General features: G+C 41.7%; 2 protein-coding genes across 3 annotated transcripts in view; one reads left to right on the forward strand and one right to left on the reverse strand.

Annotated features, from left to right (window-relative positions):
• NOL8 (nucleolar protein 8) overlaps nucleotides 1-3,661 on the reverse strand; it is a 12,411-nt gene extending 8,750 nt beyond the window's left edge. Inside the window, exons 1-7 of the mRNA XM_017819834.1 lie at nucleotides 3,614-3,661; nucleotides 3,033-3,216; nucleotides 2,802-2,864; nucleotides 2,418-2,496; nucleotides 1,946-2,093; nucleotides 951-1,019; nucleotides 1-645 (exon numbers count right to left, since the gene is read on the reverse strand). Of these exons, the coding sequence (XP_017675323.1) occupies nucleotides 1-645; nucleotides 951-1,019; nucleotides 1,946-2,093; nucleotides 2,418-2,496; nucleotides 2,802-2,864; nucleotides 3,033-3,171 (1,143 nt within the window). The 5' untranslated portion in view covers nucleotides 3,172-3,216; nucleotides 3,614-3,661. The remainder of the gene's footprint in view (nucleotides 646-950; nucleotides 1,020-1,945; nucleotides 2,094-2,417; nucleotides 2,497-2,801; nucleotides 2,865-3,032; nucleotides 3,217-3,613) is intronic.
• A 504-nt stretch (nucleotides 3,662-4,165) lies between these two features.
• Nucleotides 4,166-16,566, forward strand: part of CENPP (centromere protein P) — a 129,088-nt gene continuing 116,687 nt past the window's right edge. Inside the window, exons 1-7 of one of the 2 annotated variants that reach the window (XM_017819889.1) lie at nucleotides 4,166-4,350; nucleotides 5,671-5,740; nucleotides 6,232-6,412; nucleotides 7,218-7,375; nucleotides 7,698-7,786; nucleotides 10,922-11,010; nucleotides 15,795-15,891. In XM_017819889.1, the coding sequence (XP_017675378.1) occupies nucleotides 6,276-6,412; nucleotides 7,218-7,375; nucleotides 7,698-7,786; nucleotides 10,922-11,010; nucleotides 15,795-15,891 (570 nt within the window). In that variant the 5' untranslated portion in view covers nucleotides 4,166-4,350; nucleotides 5,671-5,740; nucleotides 6,232-6,275. The remainder of the gene's footprint in view (nucleotides 4,351-5,670; nucleotides 5,741-6,231; nucleotides 6,413-7,217; nucleotides 7,376-7,697; nucleotides 7,787-10,921; nucleotides 11,011-15,794; nucleotides 15,892-16,566) is intronic. The other variant, XM_017819888.1, reaches the window with a different exon arrangement.

Below are 16,566 nucleotides of genomic sequence, written 5' to 3' on the forward strand. Positions count from 1 at the left end.
AATTTCATCCGTATCTGCTGAATCATAACCATTATCACGTTCCATGGTCTCTTTGTAACTTGCTTTGATAGGTTTCTTCATGGCATCTGGATTGCATAAGGACCAGTGACTATTGTATTTTAATTCAAAATCACCCCCAACAACTTCCAGGGGGTCACTTTCACTCTCAACGTTCCCTGCTTGCTGTTTTTCTTTCTCTTTCTTCACCATTGCTCTGATCTCCTCTTCAGAATCAACCTCACTGTCAGAACCACTCTGAGCTGCCACTCCATTCACATTGCTTTGATGTGCCAATAAACCTCTCCCTGGTGTTTCACCCTCGAGACTCCTTGATGGAGGCAATTTAGACTTGTCACTGGCTCTGGGTTTTGCTCTTTGACCGAGCTGTGCTGAGCTGGGGTGGTTTGGATGGGCCTGGCCCCCAGAGGACAGAACTGCTGCTCCGTTCAGGGCCTCACTGCCCAGTTGCCTCAGTTTTTTCCAGAGTTTCTTCATCCCAGGGAACTCTGCTGGTCGCTTCCTGCTGGCACTGGCATCTCCCCCTTCCAAGTGCCAGGTGAGCTCGGACACAGGAGCTGCCTGTGCCAGGTCTGGCTCCAGCTTCCTCAGGTTATGGCAATACTTGGAGGGGTCATATTTCACAATGTTGATCTGAGTTAAGGAGTAAAACAACAGGATTCCTCCAGCAAGCAGAGTCGAGTCTTTATGAAGAGGAAATGAATTCTGCGTGAAAGGACAACAAGGAGTCTTTTTTTATGCCTTTAAGCCACTGACTTGCAGTGAAAAGAAACTCAGCCAAACCACACCACTTCCTGTGAGATTTACTTGGGGGATTCAGTAAATGAAGTCTGACATAGCAGTCAAAATTAAGACTGTTCAGCAACTGTTTCTCCACGTGACAAAATGAGGAAGGGAACTGTGCCTGTGCCCAAACAATAGGAAAAGGATATTTTATTTTTTTGCTGATTCCTGAGGTGCAGGACAGGCAAGACTCTGCCAAATTTACCAACAACCCACTTCTAAAAGAAAAGAAAAATAATCAGTGTTAAACAAAAAAAGAGTGGAAGTGACCCTGTAATAGAATAGGATGTTTATTCTTGGGTAACAAAACCACTAATATAGAACCATCTGTGACCAATTCTGTTTACTTTGTTAAGTGAGATATAATTCTACTGTGCACCTTAGCCAGCTTCCTTCTCAAAAAGAAAACAAACCAAAACCAACCAAAAAACCAAATTTCTACAACCTGCAAATAAAGAGTGATAATAAAGAAGTAACTTTCTTTACTTTACAACTACTATTTCTAATATATGGCTTCTGGATTATGAATTAACAGTGACTGAATTATGAATTAACAGTATCACTATTACTTTGCTCTCTTCCCCTTTCCCACCAAAACCAAAAATCCCTCCAAAACCATTCTGTGCTTAGCAAATAATTTTGGAAACTCTGTAGTAAATATAATCCTTCTTGCCTTAATTTGCACGTTCAGTGATTTTATTCTTACTCTTGCAAGCTTGTGCAGACCCTGACCCTGAATGTGCTGAAGCACAGAGAGTAGTTCCTGACAGCCCAGCTATCAAAATAATTAAATGCTGTATAAAAATAAATCACATATTCTCTTTATAAGCTTTTAAGGGTAACATGAATGTATATCATACTATATACTTATGTAAATTCCCAACATACATGAGGAACAAAGCAATTCCTAATTTAACATGATGAGAGAGGACAGTGGGATCAGGATTATGTCATTACAAAGAAGGACAGGAGCCTTCTCCTTGTCTCCACATGAGGTCTTTCTTCAGCCTATTTTTCACAGCTTGGACTGTCACCCTTAATAATTAAGATTCTTCAGACAAGGCATAGAGATTTGGCATAAATTTAGATGCACTGAGCTTGCTTTCTGCTGGTTTAACTCTCTCACCCATCTACCCCACCATACCTTGTGCTCTGGCACCTCTGTACCTGGTACTGCTTTCATATGGAAGTCCACAACTCCAGTCTTTTTCAGTGATTCCAACAGACAGGTTTGGTTATTTCTCTGTGGCTTTTCTTTCTGCAGCTTTGCTTCCTCCCTCTCCGTGGCAAGCCTGCACCAAAAGGTACATCATACCTGAAAAGAAGTGCTGTGCCAAAGCACAAGTGCTAAATTAGAGCTGGCAGGGACCCCCTCCCATGGAACAGCAACCACTCACTGCTCAAGGACTTAACATCCTGACATTCCCTTTAAGGGAATAAGGATCTAAATCAGGTTGCAGCATCAAATGTGCATCAACACTCCACCAGTGCCTATCAAAACTGTAAAGAACAGGAGTGTAGAAGATGAAATAATATATAATGTTATTATCATAATATAAACAGATAAACAGAAAAAGACTGAGCAACAATATATATTTTTAAAGCCTGATTTTTACCTGTGCAAAAAGCTTTCTTTGGCCAACTCGATTTGCAGTGTCCCCCCTTTCCATTTTGTTTTATTTAGAATTGACATGCCTGCAAAACAAAGAGAGGGGAAATGAGTATTTTCTACATTAAAAAAGCACAGCCCAGACTTCACTACACCTCCTTCTATGCCAGACTGAGGTTTCTTCAGCATGATCTTACACCTTACTGCTCACTTGGTTAAAGTCTGTATCTGAAAGGTACCCCTAAAACTGCACCTTTAAGTAGAATTAATAAAACAGATTGAAACAGGCTGTGCCTTGACCACACCCCGATGTGACAACATCACATGCACTATCAGCAATGCAACTTGGCTCAAAAACATAAATAAGAGAAAAATAAAAAGATGTACTTACACTTCCTAAGATCTGCATCCAAAATGTTGACACTGACGTAAGCAAAAGTCTTCATAGGGTTCCCTGATCAATAAGAAACATCCAGTTAATTTCAACATCATTTCAGTGTTTCCTTTAAAACTGAAAACGAAGCTATTTCCTGAAAATTAAAGTGTCTCTGGAGCAAATATTCCATTTCACACTTCAAAGTAAAAAGCAATGAACTTATAAAGGATGAAGTAAAACCATTACCCTCATCATCTTTTCTGGTAATAATCTCTGCATCCAAAACACGCCCAAATTTGCCAAATCTTTCTTCCAGTTCAGCCCTGGAAACCGTGTGGCCAAGCCCCCCAACATACAAACGTTTGGAAACCTGCTCCTTGTCCATGCTGAGAAATCAAAGTATCCCGCCGGGAACACACACTCTGCTTTCCTGCAGGGAGACAACAACAGCTCAGTGATAGTGGCACTGCGGGGTTAACGCGAATGGGATGAAAAATTATGGACAAATCATCCCCCCCGAAAGCCATGAGGAACCTCACGGCAACGGCGCTCCCTGCTTTGCTCTGCAAACCCTGTGCTGCTGCACTCACCAAGGTTTAGGGTTATTGCTTTACAAACCTTTAACCACATCACTGGGTGCGCGATAATAAAGTGTATCCGGTTCTTTACGATATAACTCAAGGGTTCTCTAGGAGGGTGAGGCGAGACCCACAGACCTGACCATCCTCATAGGAGACGCCGAGGGACCCCCGGCTGAAGGATCCCCCGCCCGAAGGGTCCCGGTCCCGGCCCCGCCGCCCCCGCGGGCTCCCCCTGCGCCCCCTCACCGCTGCCATGTGCGCTCCCCGCGGCGCCACTCAATTTACCTTCCCCCCAGCGCCCCTCACGCGGGAAAAAAGGGTTCCGCTTCCCCGGGCAGCCGCATTCTGACAAGCTTCATGTTTCCGGCCGGTCAAGTTATGGTGGGGACACATGGGCTGGGCCCTCTGACTGCGGACGCTTTGGGAGTAACCAACCGGGAGGAAAAGCCAGGGGCGTTTTCCGCAAATACGCGAGCGGAAATTAACCTAAACAAGAGAACGGCTCTCAAAGTAACGTTTTTGCCTTTTGTCTCTAATACGGGACTCTGAAACTGTGCCTCCAGCGGCTCCGTCGTTTCAGAAGGAGCGGGGAGGAAGGCGCGGCCGGTGCCCCGCCCCCCGCTCGGGGAGGAGCTGTGGTAGCGCCCGGGCGCGCGGTTCGAAAGGCGCGGGGAGCTCGCGCCGCGTCCGAGGGGTGCTCGCGCCCCCTCAGAGCCGCGTCCGGGGGGTGCTCGCGCCCCCTCAGAGCCGCGTCCGGGGGGTGCTCGCGCCCCCTCAGAGCCGCGTCCGGGGGGTGCTCGCGCCCCCTCAGAGCCGAGTCCGGGGGCTCCGCTCCTCCCTCACAGCCGGGTCCGGGTCTGAGGGCTCCGCTCCTCCCTCACAGCCGAGTCGGAGTCCGGGTCCGAGTCGGAGTCCGAGTCCGGGTCCTCCTTTCTCCGCTCCCTGAGCGCCGGGTCCTGCCGACCTCTCTCAGAGCCGGGCAGGTATGTAGCAATGTGGAATATGTACTGTCAATGCACAAGCATGCATAAATATACACATTTATGCGATATATCCACACGTGTGATATACGTGCGCATGCTTAGGGCGAGGAGAGGTGTTTGCCTGTTTGTAGAAAGTTTTTATTGACTTAAAAATAATTAATTAATGGGTATTTGTTTTCTGGAGTTAAAGCTCTTTGCGGTCACAACTAGTCTGAGTCTCTGGCGAAAGCCTTTGGTTCAAGTAGCTGTAAGCAGTTTGTGTGTCCTGTTATTGCTGTTAAAAGAGGGGTCAGCAAACCTGGGGTAAAGTTCTGGCTGCTGAAATATTTTCCTTTTTTCCCACCGTGCTCTTTATTATGACCATAACTTTCCTCACTGTATCCAGTTTAAAAAAAAAAAAAATCCCCCCAAACTGATAGGGTGCATTAAAAGTTGAGAACTTCTATTTCTTGCATGTTGGCATTTAATGCATCAAATTGCTTCAAAATGTCAGGGTCAGTCATGATTAGGTACAATCTTGGCGATTCTTTAATTGCATATTCTTTATTTACTCACTGGGTTTCTAGTGCAAAACATGTTTTAATGTTGTTTTCATATAAGTCTTATTCAGATGCTGTTTCTTACGAAATAAACCAACAAAATCCTATTCCCCCCCTCATCCCTTTTTATTGAACAATGTTAGTGTGGATCTTGCAGGTACAATAGGGATGGTTTAAAAACACATCAAGTCGACTTATGTTTCTTTCCTGGTTGAAAATATTAATACATCAGTGTCGAGCTGCATAATATCCTCTACAGTCCTCTGAATGTGTCAGGTTATTATTATTATTTTCCCTGAACGCTGAGGTTTATTTATTTTGAATTATTTGTGAAACGTGGTTGCAGTTTGTGCCTCTTTCCTGGTGTTTAATCCAAAGGCAGATGATGCTGCTGTCAGGGACAGCTGTGCCTCATCTCACCAGCTGAGTGTTGGGTGAACTGGTCGCAGCTGGATCCCGGTTTTATATCTGATTAGGACTGGGTTTTACCTGTAGAGCAGTTTGTTGTTCTGTTACAGCAAATTTAAACCAGCTGCATCTGCTCCTGGATCAAGTCATGATTAGTTAAAAAGATCCTTAAAGCCTTTGACCCCATTAGATTCCTAATTTAACTTTGTCTTTGGAGGCTGTGCAGTGATCTGTGTCTTAAAATTATTTCAACTTTGATTGGATTTAATTAATTCTTTGAGGAATCAATGAAACAAAATTATGATTTTTTTTTTCAAAACTAATATCTGTTTTGAAGAAAACTCTCCTTTTTTTTTTCTTTTTCTGTGTAAAGTCAGAGATTAGCTCTTTGTCCCATCCCTGCTGGTATCTGGGAGCTGCCTGTGTTCACAGCTTTGCCGAAGGTACGATTTCTCCTGTTCCTGATGCTTTTAGCTGAGTGAGTTGTGTTTTGTAGGAAGGTTTGTTACATTCAGAACTATTGAACAAGTGACTTTTCTGCTCTTGTAACATCAGCTTGGGTGGACCCTCTAGGGTTTAAGTAGGTGTTAAGTTGATGACAGGGCACTGTAGTATTAAGGACAGTTTTACTGCAAGCTTAATTCCGTTTTCAAGCTGGTGACAGAATTCCTGTCAAATTTGGTTCCTAAGAATCAAGGTTCAAATATTAGTTTAATCTTCCATAGCAAACAGAATTCTTTATGGAGGTATAAATTACTGTAGGTGTCAGGGCTACCTGGGATGTTTAAAACCTGTATGTACCAGTTTTTCAGTTTTCAAAACTGATAATATCCAATTAATTTGTCTCATTTTAAGTAGGGAGGTAGGAGAAACAATTGCCTAATGTTACATTTGCATTTTTTAAAAGTTAATTCTGTGTTTGTTTGTTCCTGAGAAATATAGTTATTTTGTTTTGTGGAGTAACACTGATTCTGAGAAATGGACAACAACGTTTATCAAGTTTATGAAGATGAAATCCAGGCACTGGAAGAAGAAATAAAACTATTGACAGAAAAGTACGAAGATATCCAGCAAGAATCCACCTTTTTTTCTGAGGAGGAGATATTGAAGTCAATGTATGCCTTTTTTCACACGTTGCATTAATAGTGTTTCTGTGTCAGAATTGTTTGGGATAAGGAAAGTCCTAACACAGAGGCAAAAGCTTATTTTTCCAGTGCTGATCTTGTTTAGAAAATGGGCTATATAGGAAAAAAATGAAAATAATAAATATTTGATCTATCTTTGCTGCCTTCTGTTGGTGGTTTGTGGGTTTTTAGGGTTTTGCTTTCTTTGTCCTTTAAAAGGCAGTCCGAGCATGATGTCAGGGGTGTCACTGTGTGGGCCCTGCAGAGCTGGTGACTGCAAAGGCCTCGTTTCCATTGTGCCCAGTCAGACAGCTCAGGGGGTGTTTATTTGGGAAAAAGGGAAAAAAAAGAGGTTGGGGACATGCAGAGGTGTGACTCATTATGTGCTAAAGAAGTGCCATGTTGCGGCTTTTAAATCCCATTATTTAACTGATATTTCGTGGTAAATATATAATCCATGGATAAAATAAGTCATTTAGATGAGTAAAGGCACCTTAGCTCATTTCTGCTGGATGTTCCTTGAAATGGACACTTGCACCTCCAGATTTGTAACAAAGGCTGTGTCTACCTGGCAGTGAACAGAAAGTGTTTGTGTAAATCTCAGGAGTTTGCTGTTCCCAGCAATATGATCCAACTGGAATTTGACTCCTTGAAAACTGATCTTGATCTGGAAACCATCAGATCACATTTCAGATGCCTCTTATTCAGTGATATTGCTGTGCTGGTGGGACAAAACCCGTTCTTACATCCAGCTCTTTTGCCCTTTTGATTTTACTTTTGTCTTTTTCCGTTCTAGAAAATCATTCCAAAGAGAAACGCAGGGAGAATCCAAGGGACATGAATCTCCATCAGACCTGAAAGCTCAACTTGAAAGTCTAGAAACAGATCTGTCCTTTTTGATGAAACTTACTGGTTTTCAGTTCACAAGTCATTCCAAGAAAACAATGGAAAAAAGTAAGGAGTTTTGTACCCTTTTCTGTACTGAGAATATCCGTGCAGTTCGTTACATCTGCAAACCTGTGTCGTAATTTCTACTTCCAGTGTTAGCAGAGAGACAATTATTTTGAAATACAATGAGATTTTTCTTTATTGACCAGACAGTTTGAGTAAATATTGTGCTTTGCGTAGTGGGAAGTGACAGACCCCTGGGAAATCTCTTGTGTTTCTTTAAACATGTTTAATTCTTTCTACGTGGCTGGTATCAGTTGGGAAGAAATGCAGCAATTGTTGAGTAGAATTGTAATTGGTCATTTTGTTAACTTTTGTTTTATAACAGCTAGAGACAGAACAGTGCAGAAGCACAGGTTGTCTGGGAATTGTCACTCCCTGTCTTTTCAACTGGAATTCCAGCTTCTTGAAGTGCAGGTAAGGATCAATGTATATTTAAAAAAAAAAAAGGCAACTACCAAGCAAACAAACAAAACTTCAAATGGACAAATGTCAGTGCTGGGGTTTTTTTAGAGTTAATGTGATTGAACTGATAGTATAGATTGGACTGACAGTAAACTGCCTTGTTATGTAAAGATGCCAGTCCTAATCTTAGGAAAAGCCATATTATGGATTTGGAAATTGAGTATTTAATAGTCACACGTGGATTGCATCACTTGAAACCGCAGGACTTCAGCTGACAGAGGTCGTTCTTCAACCTCTGAAGTCCGTGTGTGACTTGAAACATGCAGTCCTTGAGATGCCACTTTACCATTTGCTTGTATAAAACTTGGCTTTGAGCACAGAAACATCCTGCACCAGTCCTGAGGCCCGGTGAGATGTCTGTGCCTCTCTCAGCTGCATCTCCTGCAGGATGTGTGCACCGACATCTTGTGGTGTCGGTGGAGCTCAGAGGAGGAACGGGGTGTTAAATTTACTGCTAACGGCGTTGGTGATGCTTAAAGCCATTACACCACCGTGTGGCAGCACTTGGCTGCCTCATGCCTGCAGCTGGGGCTACTTGAGCGCTGAGATCACCAGAGGGAGATGGGGAATACCAGGTGTACAGATATTTTTTTAAAACCCACTTGAAAAAGTACAATTTTGAGTTAATTTTTTAATGAATTGTTTTTCTCTTATACAAGTACATGGCCAGCTCTAACTTACACCCTCTGCGTTGCATATTAAGTTGTATCAGTTTACCTGAAGTTTGGATTGCCACTATTTTGTGCATTTGTGTGGTGTGGGTGATGGAAATGTTGTGGACAATGGTAAATTGCTTCAGCAGACACCAATGAAGAGTACAGTTTTTAACTGGGCCTCAATACACAAGTTTGGGGGTTTATTTTTGGTGTTATGTAGCCAAGTCAAGAAGGGCACTTACTGTTTCAAACAGTCATTTCTGTCCCTTCACTTGAGTTTTGTGATTGCAGATGAACTTGAATGTGATGGAAGTTTTTGCATTGACTTAATTATACTGGCACAGGTTGCCCAGAGAAGCTGTGGCTGCTCCATCCCTGGAAGTGTTCCAGGCCAGGTTGGACAGGGCTTGGAGCAACCTGGGCTAGTGGAAGGTGTCCCTGCCCACAGCAGGGGGTTGGAACAAGATGGTCTTTCAGGTCCCTTCCAACCCAAACTATTCTGAGACTCTGTCATAGTGTGTTTTAGCTGTTGAACAAATTATAACAGAATGGTTTGCTTAGAGTTGCAAAAGACTACCATTGTGCCCAATTCTGTATTTTCATTTGGTTAGGACTCCTTAAACCAAATAGATTCTGATAGAATTTAAAAATTTAAGCTTAAGGATACTATTTTTAAGGTGTACCTTTTTGTAATTTATATGATAAAAAGTTACTCTTTACAGTGCAAAAGCTTATCTCATGACGAGGTTGCTGACAACTGCAATCAGAGGTTTTGCCTAGTTCCAGCTGGCTGTTCCTGTGGTGTAAAAGGAGTGGCATCGTGGTTGTGCCACAGCCTTCATACACTCTGCAGGTCACCCTGCAGCAAAGTCAGTACATCCTGAGGATGCAGGAGTCCACCCCCATAACTTTGAGGAAAACTGTGACTTCAGGCCAGATTAAGACCTGGTAGTTGAGCTTTAATTTTTTTGTACCTCTGGCTTCTTGCATATAAAAGAAGCCTGTTTTGTAAGAGATGGCATTAACATGGTATTCAGAATAACCTGCCCTGACATCAGCACGGGCAAGGTAGTGCTCAGTTGTTACCTGTGGTGAGAAATAGAAGGTGACAGCTGGTTTTGGGAAGTGCCCAGCAGGTAACAGATACCTTGGTTTGCAGCAGGAGGTCAAGAACAGTTTTTTTCACACTGTTAACTGTAGCTGTTTGTTCTGGTAGTGAAGTTACTGTACACTTAACTCAGCTCCATAGGACTAGGAGAAGACACGAACAATGAGCTTGAAAATGTGCCAGAACAAGTGTAAGCCTCTTGAGAAAGCAATCATTCAAGAAGAGTTGCTTTCTTGGCAAGAGCTTTCCTTTGAAACCTTTTTGTTTGGCCCCAGGGTGGCATTTTGGTGTGTTAGTGACCCACTCCTTGGGAATCCAGTTCCTCCCGAAGGCAGCACATCAGCTGGTGGCTGCTGGCGGCTTCTCTGCCACTCCGTGCCCGTGCTGAACCTTCTGCTCTAACCCTAAAATGACTTTTCCTGGTGTTACTTAGTCAATCCACTAATCTTTGTAGTGCCTTGGTTTGCTTTTCCCATCTTTAGTGCTGGCAGTGTTGGCAGCACTGCTGTCCAGCCAGTGCAGATTGCTGAGATCTCTGTGCTTTTAACTCCAGCTTGGCTGGTTTCCTCTGTTGCCATTCCCATTTGCTTGTAGTGACTGGGTATAAGAAAAATAAAGTACCAAGTCTCCAGTTTCAAGTGAAACATTTGCTGTGTTCTTCAAACCCTGATTTTAAGCTTTTTCATTCACTGTTATCTAATCCATTACTCTGGTGTGTTCTAGAATGCACAGAAAAACAGCATTGACTTCATTTGTGGCTTTATTTCTACCCTCTGACTTTCTTTTCTCCTTTTTAACAGGTTGTTAGATATTTTAATTTAGAATCATTTTGGTTTTGTTATCATGCACGCATTCCTAAGTATCAGTTATAATTGTAAAAAGGGACAGGAATTTGAGGCAAAACTATAGGCTTTAAAATAAAATAATACAAAGGAAAACTGACAGATCAAACCTTATATTTGATTTTTCTGTTATATGTGGCAGCTAGGGCTTGTGCTTGTGTTGGAAAATGAGAAGAATCTTAAAGAAGTGGACTTGACGTAAAAGGAAGTAGATGAACATTCTTTTATGCATATATATTCTTTATGCTGAAAAGTTCAGGTGTTATTCCAAAAGCCTTGTTGTGTGGATAATACTACTACTGTTGAAATGAAGGAAATTGTCCACACATGCAAGCTGCAGTTAAAAAAATGCTATTTTAAGAATTATAGCAGTTAGAAAGAAGTATATGCAAATACTTCTATTTTACATGCAAATAGACATATATTTTTCTCCTTGCTAGAGGAATTTCTAAAATACTGTGGTGTTACTTCTCCAACCTAGAGCAAAGAGAAGGTGTCTTCTGTTATTAGTGATCTCAACATCGTAATGGAATCTGGAGAAGATTCTGGTATGAGCAAGTTTCTGTCAAGGTAAGCTGGAATTGTTTGCTCAAGGGAAGTCTTTGTGTGGATATTAAATGCGGTACTGAGTTTTCCTGTAAATTTGTGTCTTTGCTATGCCATGTGCCCTTAGCCCAGCCTGAACCCTTCCAGTCCCTTGTCTGTATCCTGGAGAGAAGATGAAATGCATATAATTTGTAAGGCCTGGAAAGATTTTAAATTCATATTAAACAGAAAGAGGTTTTGCATTATAATATGTTTTATAGCTGTTGAAAACTGTTTGGTTCAGGGAAAGGTATAACAATGTAATCTCAGCTATTGCATTTTAATGTATGTGAGCTGTTACTCAGATCTGTCTGTGAGCTGCAGATGTGCAGTGTGGGTGAGTAATAAAGTGCACATCCAGAACCCCTCTCTAGTATTTGCCTGTTTCTGGTTCTCTCAGCTCACCATTCCATTTCTCTTTGTATCAGGATTTATTTCACTGATATCTGAAAACAATAGAATGTAGTTTAAAAACCTGGAATCGAATATTTGTGCAATGGCTTAAGAAAATTTACATACTAAAACTTAAGCTTATGAATGAATGTTATTTTTTAATTATTTTCTGGAGTATATCAACTTCTTGTGGTAACATGAGTAATGATCAAATTATTTGTGTGCAGTATTCCACTGAATTCTGCTAGCAAGCTATTCTGGGAACAAATCTATTATTACTGGCTAATTGACTTAATCCTGTTCTTTAAGTGATTTCTTTTGTTTTATGTTATTTTTTGAGGAGGGAGAGGGAAGGCCAAAAGAGTGAAGAGAAAGGTCTGTTGAGTTACCTCAGGCTTCAGCAGTCTGTTCTGAAAAGTGAATTTTTTTTTTACTCAGAGACTTGGAAATTTCCATATAAACCTACTAAGGGTACTGGTATAACTGAGAAGAGTAGCTGACTGCTCTCAGGGATTTAGAAGAGGAAATTGCCCTGGTTTATTTTTGAGTTTTCTGTGACAGCAGAAGTGTATTGGAACTTAACAGTCACACTGGGAAGGAATGTGTTGCAGTGGTGGCAGACTTTACTTCATCCTGGCTGGAGCCCTGCTGTCCTGTCCCTGTCTCTTCACCACCCTGGTCCTTTTCCACATTGCACCAGCATTCATGAGGGCACACAGGTTTCCAGGAATGATAAAAGATGTCAGTAAATCAAGCAGTACTTTCTCCTGAGCCTCTCCTTGCACATCCCACCTTGTGTCTGTCGACTCTTGAAGCCACGTGGCCAACGGGATCAACGGGGTCACTTGGTTGAAAAAGGAGCTGGAGGGTGGGGGGGTGACCCAACCTTGTCCCCCTACAACTCCTTCAACTTCCAGTTTTCCTATTTGACTTGTCCTGCAACGTCACAGTGTCTGTTGCCAACCTAAGGCAGTAAATAGGTGGGGCTGATGCTGACAGGGCCTGCTTTGACAGCAACCCACTGTTCCATGGGCTGGTTCTGCCTGGCATCTCCCTTTATGGCTGTTTTCCCACTCCCCTTGCTTGTTCTTGTTTCACTTGTAATCCCCTCATGTCCAGTTTCAGGCTTTTCCCAGCTTGCCCTTTGTTCTCCAGTCTCTTAGAATCCTGATTCCTACCTCTTCCCTCCCTTTCCCTCCATTCTTGACCAGCTAAATCTGGTCTCCCTCTGTATTGTTCCTTCTTTTCAGCCTCCCTCCCGCTTTGTTTTCTTTTGCTTCCTCAGCCCTGTCTTGCCAAATCCATTGTCTAGCTCTGTTCTGTTTTGTCTCCTGGCCTGGATTTTTTTCCTTCTCAGTTTTATAATTTTTTTTGGCTTCATTTTTTTTCATAATGCGTGAGAGAAAAGGGTCTTTAAGAGCACCAGAGTTAAAAACTTGGCATTAGGTTGTAATTCCCAGGCCCTTCCTGCTTTGGGAGAAAACAGGGGAATGCTAGAACACTTCTTAAAGGAAGCAAAATTCAGCAGTCTGATTTCAACCAGGTACTGCTGCAACATATAAACAGTACATCTACATATAAAAATGGCACATCTTCTATTTTTTATATAATTTCTTAAAGATTTTTGTGGCAATAAGAGATGTATGCAAATGGAATCACAACATCTAGTTGTCTAGTTTTGGATTTTACTTGTGTCCCCTTTCACCAGTTATCACTTATGTTGTACTTTATTTTTGAGAACTACGATATGTAAGAAAACTATTGTTGGTCATTTTTTCCCTATTTTTTTGGACTTGACACCCCGTTAATTGTTGGGTGAGTTAACCTTTGCATAGATTAGTTAGTCAAATAGGGCTTTTTAGGCACTATGAAAACTGCTCCTACTTTTTAGTTAGAACCTAAGTCAGAGTGAAGGATTTGGGAAATGTCTGCATTATATTAAATGCTGCATGGGCAAGGTGTCTGGGAAATAAAGGGAAGCAGGAATTCTTCCCACAGCTTTGAGTCGTGCCTTGGTTTTATATGTTAGTGCAGGAAGTCTTGCATTCTTCAGCAGGTTAAAATAGATTTCCTCTCTTAAAATAGTTGAAGGAACGTGTTAAAGAAGGCTTAAATACTTTTAGAACAGTTAAATGTCTTGTGTGCTTTTGTGTTTTGTTGGTGATACTTTGTGAAAGTGTGTTTGAAGGAAAGGCCTGTGATTTTAAACTGATACAGGTACTCTCTGCCTGAGTATGCTTTTAAGTGGTTTTGGATGACTTCTCTGTAACATGGATGTTGGTGTTGGAAATGGGTGTTTTCTGCTCCTACTGGATTTTTTTTTTAAATCTCATGACACTTTGTAATGCTAAATTCTTTGGGAAAAAAGTCTTTAACGTCCATTCTATTAGCACTTTATTATTTTATACCACATTTTCTTGGTATTTAGCATTTGTTGTAGTTGAATTCAGCATGAGAAATTAGGCTAAATTAGGCTAACTTAGGCTAATTAGGAATTATTGTTTGTGGGTAGTTTAAGTGCTGGGAGGCAGTTAATTGAACTGGTGCTCTTTGCAGTCTCTTTTTCCCTTCCCAGTTTAAAAACCCCATGGATTTACATCTGTTCATGCCAACACAGATTTTCCCTTTCTAGATACTGAATTCAGTTACAGTCTTGAATTTAGCCAATGCTATATGAGACAAGTACCTACTCAGGTATAATTGGTTGACCAACTTTTACCTTTGAAACAGGTCCTTTGAGCTTGTTAGCCAAAACTAGTGCTTTCTGCTTGAAAACTTTCACCTGCTTCATCACCTAAAAATGAATTTGAGAGGAAAAAAAGAAACAAAGTCATAATGCTAAAACGAGGTCATCACAAGGTTTGTGATAATCTGTTGGGTTGCATAAAAATGGATATTCATAACAATTGCCAGGCTTTTTAAAAGGCATTTTAAGGATGTAGTTTTGTGGCCCAGTTTTGTGTGGCAGGTGTAGATTTGCAAAGCTCGGTGTGGAATTGTGTCCCCAGGCAGGGAGAGGTGGGCAGTCAGTGCCAGGTCTCCATTGTTCCTGTGGCATGTGTAGAGTTGTGGTAAAAAACAGCTTCCCAGAACAGAGCTAATGAGCTCCTGTGAGCCAGTGTGTCTGTCCCTCCAGGGACTCAGTTTTTCTGGTGTTGCCAGCGTTTTTGTCATCTTGGCCTGGTTTTGTTGGCAGCTGTGACTACTGTGGTAACTTCCCTTGCTGATGCTGTTCTTTCCAAGCTGGGACAAAACTTGTTTGGCTTTTCTTTTGCATTTCAATATCTGAATGACCCCAATGTCTCATTTTTCAGTATGTTTGTGTAACATGTGAAAGGTTGCTGTTCCTGTATATTAGAGCTGGATCTGAGGCACAGTTCTCCCTGGAATGGTTGAAGTGACTTGGCAATACACTGTTTCAACCATCCTATGAATGCCTCAAGTTTCTGCTCTCAGCTATGCTGAAATAAAGAATAGCTAATCTCAAGCAGAAAAGATGTTAAAAGACAAATTTACATTTAGAATTTAAATACTGTGTAACTTCTTGAAATATTCCCAGATGTCAGTCAGGTATTTTCCTCAGTCAGGTTTTGTAAACTCGTCAAATCCCGTATTAGAAATCGAAATAAAACTTTGTATTTTCCAAGCAGTGCTTGCCAGGTGTGTTTTGACAGTGGTTAATAGTCTGCTGCATTTGACTGTGCCTTGTTATCAGCACTGACATGCAGCTGTTCACCCTTGTGGTTAAACAATCGTGTTGCTGCAGGTATTCTGACAGGTAGTTTTTGTGGAATTTTGTATCCTTTGCATCCTTGCCACGCTTCTTCAGTAAGAACTGCACACACTTTGAGTGTTATTCCTCCTTCCCCTGACAACACTGGATGGATGGTTGGCTGTCTGACAGTTCCTGTCACCTTATATTGTCTCTTTTCCTTTCTCCATCCTGATCCATACATTAACAGAAATTTGAAAAAATAAGTATTGAAAAATAAGTATTTTGTATTTAACTCTCTCTTCCTACAACGTAAGAAGGACATGGACCTGCTGGAGTGTATCCAGAGGAGTACCATGAAAATACTCTGAGGGCTGGAGCCCCTCTGCTGTGGAGCCAGGCCAGGAGAGCTGGGGGTGTTCACCTGGAGAAGAGAAGGCTCCAGGGAGATCCTGGGGACCCTTCCAGTGCCTGAAGGGGCTCCAGGAGAGCTGGAGAGGGATTTTGGACAAGGGCCTGGAATGACAGGGCAAGTGGGAATGGCTTCCCACTGCCACAGGGCAGGGTTAGATGGGATACTGGAAAAGACAAGGTGCAAATTTTAGGCTATAGAACTGATACATCTGCTTAAGACTGGGTTAAACAATATATTTTTGTTTTGTAGCGTTGAAGAACGTGGAAATCTTGCAACGTTTTTCAGAAGCCTTTCAACTTACGCGGAGTGGTTTGAGCATCGCAGACGCACCTTCCTGCACTTCAAGGTAGTGTTATCAAGCCTTTATTTATTATCATTTATTAGTACTGTATTTGTTTCTTTAAGCAGTTCATTAAGACACAGCATTGGAGGTGAAACCTGCACTCTTTAGCAGAATATGGGCATCTTAAATTTGTATGTTGTGGAGAAGAAAATATTAGCTAAAAAAATTGTTTTGTGTTCAAGGGGCAATGCCTTTGCTTGGTTTTTCTCTTGATTGTTATCATACTATTGCTGTGTTCCTCGTGGGTGGGGAAAAATAAGAATGCCTGTGCCTTTCTGTGAGGGAGCAAGACAGTTTTCATTGGTATTAAATCTTATTTTGATTTAAAAAAAAAAAGGAGCAAAAGAAGAAATGAAAAGAAAATAACATTTGTAGTCTTTGGCATGTAAACATTGGTTTTGAAGGGCTGGATCTGTTTCTCTTGAAGATGTGGCAGCCTGTGTTTGGACCACAGTGCTTTGAGTTCTGAACTGTTTTACTTGTATGGGAGATAAACTGTTGCTCCCTCCTAACTGGAACACAGTATTTGAACTTGGTTTTAACTTGCCAGCATTTGGCTTGTTTGTTTTGGCTTTGTACTGGTTTTAAGATAAACAATTAATCCTTGGAGTAAAAACACGTCAGTCTGACAGACAAAACATCTTACACGGTGCTTAATGTTAGAGGAGGATGTTTATG

This window comes from Lepidothrix coronata, unplaced genomic scaffold (genome assembly GCF_001604755.1).
Source record: "Lepidothrix coronata isolate B3197 unplaced genomic scaffold, Lepidothrix_coronata-1.0 Scaffold78, whole genome shotgun sequence".
In the NCBI taxonomy this organism is placed as follows: Eukaryota; Metazoa; Chordata; class Aves; order Passeriformes; family Pipridae; genus Lepidothrix; species Lepidothrix coronata.